Source organism: Haliotis cracherodii, unplaced genomic scaffold, assembly GCF_022045235.1.
Source record: "Haliotis cracherodii isolate W230 unplaced genomic scaffold, xgHalCrac1.p SCAF_3, whole genome shotgun sequence".
NCBI classification, from domain to species: domain Eukaryota; kingdom Metazoa; phylum Mollusca; class Gastropoda; order Lepetellida; family Haliotidae; genus Haliotis; species Haliotis cracherodii.
In genome coordinates this window covers 58,474,546-58,488,183 of record NW_027266286.1, presented here as the reverse complement: position 1 = coordinate 58,488,183, position 13,638 = coordinate 58,474,546, and the positions used below count along the sequence as shown (strand labels likewise).

The 13,638-nt window shown below is 38.7% G+C and overlaps 1 protein-coding gene across 1 annotated transcript in view; it reads right to left on the bottom strand.

The window, feature by feature from the left end:
- The window catches only part of LOC139473700 (SAM and SH3 domain-containing protein 1-like), a 117,116-nt gene extending 104,737 nt beyond the window's left edge, over window positions 1-12,379 (bottom strand). The window contains exon 1 of the mRNA XM_071256411.1: window positions 11,857-12,379. Coding sequence (XP_071112512.1) covers window positions 11,857-12,297 — 441 coding nt within the window. The 5' untranslated portion in view covers window positions 12,298-12,379. The remainder of the gene's footprint in view (window positions 1-11,856) is intronic.
- Window positions 12,380-13,638: the final 1,259 nt, after the last annotated feature.

Below are 13,638 nucleotides of genomic sequence, written 5' to 3'. Positions count from 1 at the left end.
AAACCTTATCTTGAGAGAGTGCTTCCTATGCATGCTTCTCAGGACTAGCTTTGCAGGTTCGCAAGTCAACCAATAGCCACATCTAATGCTCACACAAACTTCTTGCAGAGTGAGTGAGTCATAATTTGATGCAACATCAGTAGCATCTCAACCACAAAGAGAGAAGAGCAAGTTCCTGATTCATAAAAGAGTATGGTTTCACGCTTAGGCATGATTATACCAGCGATATCATGGCAGGGGACAATAAAAGATGTATTCAAACATTGTACCCATGTGGAGAATCAAACCTAGACCATTGTCATGACTAGTGGACACCTTAACCACTGGGCTACCCCATTGTGCAGTATATTATAAAATATCATGGACAGTAGAAGAGAAAGCTGGAGGGCAATGTTCCATAGTCAGGAATCCAACCCAAAGAAAAAGATGTGCTAACACTGTGCCTACATTAATGTAATATATCTGAGACACAACCAGTCTGTGACATAACTGTGTATATCATAACAATGACGTCTCATTTACACAAAACATCTTCTCGAGCCAAGAGTGGGGAAATGACGTACAGTGAACTACGTTTATAACGAACACGCTTATAACGAACTGACGAATATAACAAACTATTTTTTTGGCCCGCCCATTTGCTGCGTATATTCCGTACATTTGCTTATAACAAACTATGGTTATAACGAATTAAAATTAGTGCTCCCTTTGAGTTCGTTATAACCGTAGTTTACTGTAATGGTGCCCATTTGTGCATGTATCATGCTGACTTGATGCCAAACACCTGGGTTCGATTCCTGACATGGGTACGATTCGTGCAGCCCATTTCTGATGTCCCCCACTGTGATATTTCTAGAATATTTCGCAATGAGGCCTAAAACCAACTTACTCACTCACTCACTGCAGAGGAGATATCTCTTTCAATCTTGATATCCTTAAAGACTTCCATAGGTGTTGGAGTTCAGTTAAGAGTAAAGCAAAACTGGAAAAATCAACTCATTTTTTTTATTAAAAACCCCACAATATCTTAAACTGTTAATCTTAAATGTCAGCATTGGAGAAATGCCAAGGATCAGATCAATGATCAAACATACAATCTGACTCACAGAAAATTTATTCAAGAAGATTCATAAATCACAGCCTGGTTCTGACATAACACAAACACACAGCCATTCTAAAATATATAATGTCCCAGGCCATGTCTACATCCAAAACATTGTTACAATTTCCCACACTCTGTACAAATGATTGCCATGACCTGTCAAAGGTTCTAAAGTTAAACTCTGCCCGATGTTTCACCCACATGGCTTTCAGTTTCCAAAATCTACTGTTATTCTAGACAGATTCTCCCTACACACATAACACTAGACTTGCACAAGTCTTTAAGGCACTAATTATTAGTTTAAATCCTAAGTTCTAGATTATTGAAATAATAAGAACAAGTTGTCCATCTAAGAGACTGGAGTCTAGACTTGACTATTAGGAGGATAGAATTACTACACATCCATGGACTTTTCTTTCAGTACAGCCTTGGAGCAAGGCTAACATTACATGGCCTATTCCTCCCCTGCTCCTACAGGCGGGGAAAGTGATCCTGGTTGGAGACAAACTGAGCCAGGCTGTGACAATATAGTCCTGGGTACACCACAGACAAGATGTCTTCTACTGATAGTGTCCCAGCTATGTGGGGCATTGTACAAGGCAGGGGAACACACTCATATGCAATTACATCAACTGCTCTTGTCAAACTCAAAGTGTAAAGTTACACAAAGTTTACTGTGTGGCACATATCAACAAATGTAAAAAATGTCACTCTCACTAAGAGGAATGTTGTTTTCAAGGAACAAGTCGAAAAAATTGTCAATGTATAAGAAAAACAGTATAACCAAATAGTTCAGAAATTTTCACCATGAGTCACAATTTTGAATAAAACCAAAGAGCTTTTGAGTTATGGAAATAATTTTCTGGAGGTTTAGGACAAACTTCCACATGATAAACACAAACAAATGTCACATATATCATCACAACTATAACAGACAGAGAACAATGCTTGTTATAACACTAAGGCAGCTGTGATTATTTACACATTGCTCGTTTTACTTTCTCCTACTTCAATGTCAAAAGCATGCACATCTGTCTGCATTGATCTAATAAAACATATACCAATTTCCAAATGACTCCCCCTCCCCTTCCTGATTCCCCCTCCCTGCTGCAATGCCTTGATGCTACAAGATTACACAACATCCCCACATACCATCTGTGACAGGTTCTTTGTGTGGCTGCCACCAGGTGTGATGTAACGTTCCTCCTGATTGGTTTACCAGAGTCTAACATGTGCTACATTGTCACAATGTGTTGCAACTATGAAGCTTATGGCACATAGAATGATTCATCTCACTTCAATACCCCTTACTTCACAACTGTTAGACCATTCAGAGTGGCTGCTGTACCCAATTATAGAGATCAATGTGGGATATGTATACTGACATGGTAGAAAGTGGTGCGTCAGCTGTTTACTGTCATGGCAGAGATTGGTGCATCAGCTGTTTACTGTCATGACAGAGATTGGTGCATATTCTGTTTACTGTCATGGCAGAGATTGGTGCATAATCTGTTTACTATCATCAAAGTGATTGGTGCATATTCTGCATAAGCTGTTTACTGTTATGGCAGAGATTGGTGCATAATCTGTTTACTATCATCATAGAGATTGGTGCATATTCCAGGGCTCCAGATAAGCTTTTGGTGTTGTGGGTATTTTACCCATGCATTTTAAAATCATTGGGTATCAGTAATTCTATCTGCGTATTCAAATTTCTGTTACCCACTAGTTTTTACACATGTGGGTATTTAAGTTAAATATTAAAAAAACCACTATGCATCTAGTCCCTGAAAACTGGTGTCGTGTGGGTTCGAGAGCTTTATAGGACTCAAAAATACCAGGATACTTCCACAAGAAAGTGTGATGGCAAATGATCATGATGTGACTGTCATCGTGGAGTTTGGCAAGGTTGACGGAATGCCCGTTTATAATTTCAAAATAAGTTGCTGATTTGCTAATCGAATACGCAGGGTTACTTCACAATATGTTGATGATACGCACAAGTTTTATTTTTGTAGCGTATCTGTGTTGTTCATTGCGTATTTGATACGCTTGGATTATATTTTACTGCGTATTTCTGCATTTCTGATGCGTATTTCACGCAGATACGCAGCTTATCTGGAGCTCTGATATTCTGCATGAGCTGTCTACTGTCATGGTAGAGATTGCTGCATAATCTGTTTACTATCATCATAGAGATTGCTGCATAATCTGTTTACTATCATCACAGAGATTGCTGCATATTCTGCATGAGCTGTTTACCGTCATGGTAGAGATTGTATATATCATCAAGCACAGCAACCAATGTCATACTTAAGTCTACAAGATATTATTGAGATGCCAACGATCCTCCTCGAGTTGAATGAATAATTAAACATCAATTCACTACCCTGCTGAGTGTTGGTGAGCCATCTATTCTACATAGTAGGCTACTGAACACCAGATACATCAGCCTTACTCACACAGCCTTTCAACAGTACACACAGCACCATCTACATAGGAACTAAGTCTCATCTCAACTGACAAACGAGTTATTCACCCCACATCGACAATAAAGGTGAAAGCTTTTCTTCTTATCTGAATTATTACTACTGTTAAAAACTAAATCCTTCTATTCAAATGTCAAACCGTTTCTTAATAAATCTTTCTCATGGCCTGCTGACCACAAAGGCATGGAGAGTTCAAGCAGTGTCTCTAATCCAGTGCACCAAAGATTCAACTTTGATACTTGTCACAAATTAAATTCACATGTGACTTTCTTCCATCAATGCAATTTACTGATTATCCAACGTGTATGTTTATTTGCGACAGTAATCCTGGTAGTGAACTGGCCAGCACTATGACCTGAGTACCTCAGGTCACTGTGCCCCGATCACAGTCTGGCTTCACCTTGATCAGATCAACCCAGGTTCACCGGGGGTCCATCTGGATTAACTCACGATAAAAGTTGAAATTAACAGATCATTTAAAGACTCAATACCTAATTGATGATAAACTTATTGCCCTTCTTGAACTTTAGATGGTAGACCTTTTCCATAGGGCCCTGTTTGACCTGATACAACACGTAATAGGGATACAATCACACATACAATGCCATTCCTCTATATGGACAGCCAACAATATTTGAACACACATCTTTGCCCACACAAAAAACCAGACACACCACCTCAGTTCTCCCGTTATCAAATATATTCACCATCTGTTTCTTCAACCAACGTGACTAACAGTAACAAATGACTAAGAATCAAGAAAAAATATTTTCCATCCGACACACATGCTTTTGTAAATTAATCATTTCAGTGTATGCAGCAGATTCCATAAAGCCAGGCGAGTCCTGTCAATATCTTTAAGTCACAGATGCCAGCATTGACAGTGAATTGCCAATGATAACGCCTATCAGTCTTCCCAATCCGAACCACTGCAAACTGCTGCCGGGTATTGATAAACCATTTCTTAACTTGAGGAAATTCACCTGTAAACTCATTCATAAAAATAATCCCATCCAAATCAATAATGGTACAAAAACCGATGATTTTCATTTTGATGGCTGCCATGGAAACGGTAGTCGATTTCAACAAAAGCCCCCTCGTGTGTCGATACTCGTTGAGTATGAAGCCTCGCTTTTTGAAATTGTGTCTAATGAAGGGACTGCTCCTGCAGGAGGATCTCCCGGCAATCACAACTAAACGGGACATAAAACATCCCCCACCGGAGAAACTAGGTGTTATAGCAATGCACTTGTACACACAGTCACTGCGGACAGATAGAACCAATCAATGCCTTGCATATTCATATCACTCACAAAACAGTATCTAATTTAAAGTCTTTATCTCTCAATATGGCTATTATGGTCATATATTATTCATAAGTTATACCATATTTATGTATGACTATGAAGCAATGATATAATGGACTTATACTATGCTATTTAGTAGTTCTTATTCAGTAGTGCTGCCAATACCAGGCAATATTGGTATTGGGTTTTTCTTATTGTTATCTTGACTTATGAATATGATTATATAGCTTACAGAATATTGGCAAGGTCTCTGCGTGGAACATATGCACAGAAATATCTTGCATCAATACAGTAAACACAAGTACACATGGGAAAGTGTACAAAGCATAATATATACAAAGAGAATAAATTTCAAGTTTTATAAAATGTAATTGTATTTAATCAATGAGAAATGCCATTTTCATAAACTTTAATAACTCTCCATACTTTCAATCTTATAAGCCAGACTTCTTACATTTTGAAAATTATGTACATGAGACAATGTTCCAACACCATATTTTCAAAATGAATAAACAAACTACAGTAAAGTATGTTTATAGCAAACGAACTGACGGATCTAACAAACTGACTTTTTTGTCCCGACTATTTGCTATAGTTATGCTGTATATATGCTTATAACGAACTATGGTTATAACAAACTAAAGTTAGTGGTCCCTTCGAGTTCGTTAATAACCGTAGTTTACCGTATTTTCACACAACTCTTCAATCTGACAAGCATAGTAACAAATACATATACTACTCGAAAGAGGTTAAGGACAACCTGATTCTTTCATATTACTGCAGTTAATCTGTCACGGCAAAAACATGAAAATGAAATAACGGGGAGGTCCTTAACCTGTTTTGAGTGATATATGTATACTTTGCACAGAGATTATCTCCTAAGTCTGGCCAAAATCCCCATATCCTGAGACCCCCAGTGCTGTCCGTGTGACAGAGGCTAGTTTGCACATCTACATGTGGCTGCGGTCCACAAGGGGGCTCAGTTCAGAGAGCAACTTCAGACTTTGCCACATTAGGCCTCTTCAGGAGCTAGCCCTTGTGTTTACTTGTCATATTTAGCTTGTCTTTTGAGTAAACAGACTAAATGCGGTGGGGGCCAGTGCCATTATTTGAAAATTAAACTGCTCAAAACCAACAAAAGGTCGCAAAACAACACTAAGCATGTTAGAGGTAGGCTTTGTGTTGTTTTTGTTTGACTAGCTGTGTGGGGCCATCAGGGATTTTCAAATCCCCATACCCTAAAACATGTGCGAAATGGACACTCAAGCTTATCATTCAGCTTATAGGGTCAGTTTTCTTTCTTAAGCTTTTAAAACTTGTCACATCTTCGGTGAATGCAGTTGAACATTTGCCATCTTAGGACAATATAACGGGTTTCCTTCTGAAAAGGGAGTGACGCCTCACTTTGTCAGGCTCTGTAATTATTTAATACAGGATACTTTTCTTTAACACAAGACATGTAATTCAAAGAAGCCAGTTCTACATTCACACATACACACAGCAACATACACATACTAACATTCTGTATCAACAGACTTTATGGTACAGTATGTTTATCCAGCCAAAACATATGATAAACATTGATTATTTTGTGTATACATATATTTCAAATAGATCATGTTGAACAAAATCTGTACATGGTGATGTGGCCATTGCAAGGAAAATTGTCTGTAAGTTCAGCTGTACAAAGATGCATTTGTCATTTATGTGCTTATTGCCAGCTTAACCTTTTTTATCAGTGGATTGGTACAGTTTACAGTGCACACCATATCATTTATATCTAAACTTATAGATACTGCTATGTGATATATGGAAAATACATATTGGCAACTTAATGTTGTATAGATTTTGTCTAGTAATATATGGATAATACATACCGTTAATTAATAATGCTGTATAGATATTGCCATGTGATAAACGGACACTACACAACAGGATATAACATTGATATGTAATTGCTATGTGATATATGGGCCATGCATAGCGCCACTAGCCAAAGATACCTGATGAGAGAACAATTCATCTTCAATATGTAGTGTGGCCATGACATAAGCTAGTATAGGATATACAGATAATCTACATAATCAATACTCATCATTCTCTACATCATACATAAACAAGAGACTCTCCCCTGAACGAATCCACCATTGCTGCATGCAATCATGTTCAGATTCCAACCAACTTCAACGCTCCATGATTAAATTTTATTTTAAGCGAGATGTAAAGTTAGCGTTGGCCGTAGGCGGGGGACATGTGATCCGAGCACGCGGACTAACGAGATTAAATATGCACATCTTGGTGGTTGTGTATGCTGCCAACATAGCCCTGCTAGGTCACACAGCTAGGAGGCAGAGGAAATTCCTAATTATGTGGGGGAGTTAATGAATTAAAAATGTCTTCATCAAGTCAACCATGGATGTTGTCAACATGGACAAGTGTTTTAGATGCCTTCTAGTTCCAGACCACGCATCTTTTTTCAGGTGGCCATTAACTTGACCCAAGTCCTTTAATCCATTAAAATGACTTCAATCCTTTTTGAACAGCTGTGTTTCGAAGTTCCTATTAGTATGCGAAGAAACAATGTCTGACTAAGGACAATGACGTAACTCATGCCTTTAAACAGCAACAAGAAGCTTTGTAGTACAACCCTATGAGTTTGAAAGTTGTTTACCATATATGTAAGTAATATTGAAAAAAAAATTAATAAATATACAATAAAAAATTCATTCTTGTAACTACGGAAAAATAAGTCACGTTGAAAGTTCCTACAAACCAGCGTCAGAAATTGGCACTTGTCTTGTAGTCCTTGCCGAACTGCCAAATAAATAAGGTATCATAAGTACCAGTAGAAATATGCCATTTTTAAGAGTTTTGCTATATGTTATCATTAAAGGACCAGTGGATTAAATATGTTAGATTCTACTGCTGCAAACTAATCTTATTATTTTATATATCATGCCCACATACCAGGCAATGGAACAGCCAACATGGGAACCTACACCTATCAACACAAGCCCCACGACATGAATAAGCGTAACGTTATACCTCGATCAGCAATAGGCTGTGTCCTGCTGTACAGTCGCTCCACCACCTGTCACAACACCAGGTCAACCTCCCCACCTGTCATAGCACCAGGTAAACGTGTCTCCTGTCCCCTCACTACTGACAAGGCTTTATGAAGGATGTTTGACTTCTCAGTGCGCCAGTCTACACTGCACACCACACTAAGTCACCTTCCAAGAAGGTGGCATTGGCTGCCTTGCATCAGGCATAAAATGGAAGTGCTCACTTGTATTCCAAGTTCTGATTGACCCTAACATACTACTCAAAAACAGTTAAGGATCTCCCGATTCTTTCATATAACTATAGCTGATCTGTCATGGCACAACATATATTAGTGATATGAAAGAATCGGGTGATCATTAACCTTTTTGGAGTTCGTATATTTCTGTACCAATCTGGAAAGTTTATTGATCAGTAATAAAAAAAATATGATTTAACTCTCAATTTTATCTTATTTTTGCGTGAGACTGAGAGTGATCTTATAATGTTTAACTTTTTGGGTTTGCAATAAGCTCAAGTCAAGGTGCTGCCCATGGGAACAGTCACCTGATGTCAGCAGTAGCTGTTCCCCTGATGGCTTCTTGTCATGTGCGCCTCCGTTCTAGAGTTACAGTGTCAGCATGTCAGTCAACCATTAAGCGAGTGAGTAGATGTTTAGTCACCTGAAGCAATGCTGCAGTCGCTGCACGATGGGGGACACCAACAATGAGATTAACATATTACAGTTACACATGGAAAACTTGAACTCATGCCTGTCCCACTGCCCGACATTTCTCCATGTTGTAAGCTAAAGGAAAAACCTTTGAAAAAGAGACCATCATAACATCTCATGGTTCTACAAGTTTACATTGGTGTATCGGTACAGAAACTGCTTTCTCAAAATCAACCAAAGACATGCATGGCATTATATGTAATTGTCGTGAATTTGGATCAAAATATCGTACTTAGGGAATGCACCAAAAGTTGCATGGAAAAAATTACTCATAGCCTGTCTTGGCCTGTATACCTGATGAGAGGGTCAACAATTGTGTGTATGCAGTAAGTACACAGTAGCCAGTCTATATACAACTTCGGCATATCATGGATTATTTATCCAAGTAATTCTTGTTTACTTCAAACAAGTCATTAAATCCCCATTAATATGATTAATACCATGCCCCACAATAGCCACCATCTTAACCATCCATCTTCACATAGCTAGTCCTGTTTGGTCGTATTACTGAGACAATAGAGGTATGCTGATCACATCTCAATTTACATATTTTATTCACAGCAGGAACCACTGGCATACAAAAAACCTGATCGGAATATCTAGGCCACTGAAACTGACGAGCTTTTCTCTCCTGTGTCATATATATATATCTTTCACCATGATGTCATACCATTGTCACCGTACTTGCAAGGTTTTCTTACCATTGTGATGTCATACAACTGTAACAGTTCTATTTTTATGTGGTTCTCCATTGTGATGTCATACAACTGTTACTTGTAGTATTCAAAACACATTATCACACAGACCAGTTTCTAAGCCTGTCATAGTTTATATCAACCAAATATTACAAATATACACCTGGGGACAAATTGATTCAGATTGAGATGCTTAATATGATTCTGAACATTGAACTTACTTAGCACACTGAGATACCATATTTTTTCTACATGTGCAATAACCTGAATACTACCCTGATGCTAGTCTGTCTCACAGATCCTGAACCAAATATTTGGCAAGTCTAGACTACTGCAGTATCAGGAACATGGAGTAAGTATCAACAATAAATTAACAACTGTATTTTCCTGTAAAATATTTAATTTCAGAAACTAGATGGTAGTCTAGCCTGATGCAGGAAGCTTCCTTTGCTACATAATGACAACAAGAACAAAGCACATACAGAGCTACAAATCTTTACACAAATACACACTCATTAATTATTTGAGTCACATTGTTTTGAAAAACAGAAGTGGTTAATATTTTGACTATAATAATAAAGCAACCAGTAGCGGTTGAGTGACAACACTGCAATTAGCCATAAATGATGGTAATCTGCTGACAATACCCAACAATACAGCCATCAGACCATAGCAATGGTTTGTCAATCCTCTGTGAATCCATCGTCACACCCAGATGCACATGACTGGCTCAGAAAACTGCTTCAGTGAAACAGCTGAGTTGGCAGAATGCACATCTCACACGGGAGCAGATTAATTAATCAGATTGGCACAAATTAAGGTTGTTATCAATAGGATATACACAGTGTTTGAGAGCATGTGTGCCTTCCATATTGGCATAATATCAATTTTGAAAATTAATACCATATCACTATAAACAACATAATGATTAATGACATCTATTGTTTATATGCCAATAGTTTATCACTGGGTACATATCCTGGCTACGTCCTTTCTGGTTGCCTGAGTTACTTCACTATGAGATTTTGAACTTTGGTCTGACACATAACCTGTGCAATGGGGTACCTTTCATCATTATGGGGGGGGGGGGGGGGGGGGGGGTATCAGCCAGGATAAACACTTCATGAACAATCACTACTATCAGCAAGTCCCTACTGACGAAGCACCAGCAGGGCCACTGGAGATACAGGCATATCTTAAACATGCCCATCTTATCAACAAGGTTACGAAGCCTATCTTGCGAGGATTTATTATCACTGACTCCTGGGTTATATAACCCTTAAGTAGATCTATCTCATGTGATTATTTTTCCATTATATTTCATGATTATCAGTCCAAATCATATGAAGTACGCTTAGCACTATAAATAATTGTACTTTCAGCTGTCATAATAGTGGTGGTGTTGAAGTCATACATAGTATCAAGCAGGCTTTGGTTGATGTTAAGAAATGTCCTCATCACGCCAATACAGTGTAAAACAATCCTGAACAAAGACGTATCGCATTCTGGACTGATCTAATCAGTTCCAAAATACAAATTTGTCAACCCTAGTCAGTCATGCCTGAACGAGCAGGAATGAATAATGATCCCTATAACGAAATCTGATTACCATAAGGGGCCGAAAAGATGATATCTGAGGGTAGGGTAGACAGAAACATTAGCGAAAGTTGACTCGATTGTCATACTTCAAAAGAGACCGCCCGGCGTGGCGATCCCGCGGCGATGACGGTTTTCTGACTACGTGGGGGTTCGGGATTTGACAGACTGACCTTACACCTATTTCTGTAAACACGATTTTCTTTAGAAAACGGAAAGGTATCTGACAAAAACAATGCGTTATACACTCACGAGTGAAGGCTATTCCTTGTTTGTTTACGTTGGACGATGTCCGAGTTTTGCCTACGCTGGAGGATTATGAACTGGTATTGTGGATTGAAGCATGGTTTTAGAGTGGCTATGTTGCCGCTCTCACAAGATCGCACTGAGAGAAGAAGAAACATAACATTTCATTCACCAGAAACGACGGCTTAAAAGTGAATGGTTATGACCACTCGCTCTTTTTACCAAACCCGAAGGTTGCTGTTGGCATATTATCCACTGTCATGATGACCAAATCAGATTCCTGAAGTAGCCACGGCCAAATTGATACAATTTCAGAACATAGTTCCATTTTGTAGCTATCACTGTTTTTTGTGTGTCTTTGATCACATCACACTGCCGTTTGGAAATTGCAACTTTTGTCAGTAGTTTGTTGCACATTATGGAACTTAATGCAATATACAACGGAAATCTTCCGTCTCGGTGGAATAAACGGAAGAAAAACTGATAACGCTTACATGTCAAATATCATCGATAATGTCTCTTTTTCAATCCCCATTCCCCTTGGCGATTTAATCCATTATTTCACGGACCGATCCCAGACACTTTTCAACACGAGGCAGCTTCTGACTTTCACTGAAAATCAGATGCCGAAGTGAACATAACTTACCGTCGTGGTGAATGGCGGATTGGACAAGTCGATCTCATCTTCTACTAACTTGTCCCTCAATATATGTTTGAGTTGGACTTTCGGGTAAGTCAAAAGGGCTGTCTTCCCCGCGTCGTAGGCCTCGGCGCTCAGGCCTTGGGGTGGCGATTCTGGGGCAGGGCCCAGATCCGCAAACACTACTGTCTCCTCATAACTATTTTCCGGCGAGATAGGGTCCTCCAATGTGAAATACACAGCCGTTCCTCCCTCCTCTTTCAGTATCCGTACGGCGCGCAGAAGCTTTTCTCGGTGATCGTGTTTGGTGACACCGATCGCATCCAAATCCGCCTCTCCGACTTGTTTACACACTTCCAAGTCGTCATAGCCATTGTCTAAGAACGCTTGTGTGTAGTGTACAAGGTTCAAAGAACGCAACCACCCTTCCACAATGCTATCCGCCATTCTGCTGCATCCACACTACAAAAACTGTCGCAGATTTTCACTCAATACATTCACATCTCGCAGGCTAACCACTGTCGTCTGCGCCATGGATGGAAACCTGCTACAAATGATTACACACAGTGTAAGGCTCGTGCGATGCGTGCGCAGACCCCGTTACGTGACGTCACGGGGACTACCTCTGTTATTGTCGGGATTTCCCTTTGATAACACGTGTTCAGGAGGAAATGTAAACACAGGCGAGATTGCTTCAGACATTAAAATGAGGGTCGCTAACTAATTCACACATTACTGTAATAACACTCAACTCTTTCATGCCATCATAAATTACGTAATCGAAGGAACAATCTCTGTTTTATTAGCTGATGTAATTTTATCGGCATTTATAATCATTGTTAATGAATAGTTTCCTTCAATGTCACGATATATTGTCGTAACTTCGTTTTATTGCTGAAACATGATCGTATATTCTCATCATTTATTTTAAAACAATCCCAATAAAACAAAATTAAGTACACACACTTTCCTTTTTAGCAATAAAAGCATCTGCCATAAAACTGTCAAGTCGTTATAAAAAATTGGGACTTTCGACAACTGGCAATTGATGGCGCATGTCAGCTATGTAAAACCCTGCAAAAATACAGGTGTATCTGAAAACTGGAAAATAGAAAAAATAAATCTTGTAGCGAGAAAAAACATATCCTCGATTATCCAGTGCACAGCAATTCTATTATTATGAGTAGATAAATAAAATAAATTTTATTGTACATTTAAAAAAAAATGGTACAGAAACATATAAAACACATTCTACGTTATGACAGTTAGAAATATCATACGGTAATGATAATAATGAAACACAATGTCAGTGTTTATTGTAAACAGCGCCATGGTGGAACCTACACAGAGAGGACATCTTGCCGCATTTCAAACGTGTGTTGAATATAAAGGAGTGAACGTCCAGGGGACGGATTTAGTTTTAAAGCAGTACGCGAGTTCGATTATTAAAATTGAGTGACCTAGATGAGTCGACCGAGCTTATCACTTTCTGGCATCCAATGTTAACTTGATTCAACGCAAGTTAACCAGCGTTAATCAAAGAGAAATAAGGGCAGTATCCAAAACAAAACACATAAATTGAAACCTTGATTATAATAACGGCCGTCAGGAGAAGGAGAAACACAACTACCATTGTTATATATATTATAATAACACAGCTATGAGAGGTTAACAAGTGTTTCATTGCTTGGTAAAGCTGCCATTGTACTTTTTCTATTTAATCCATTTAACACGATAAGAACATTCAAAATAACGCATCGAATGAGAAGCAAGGTAATCATCAAAGTT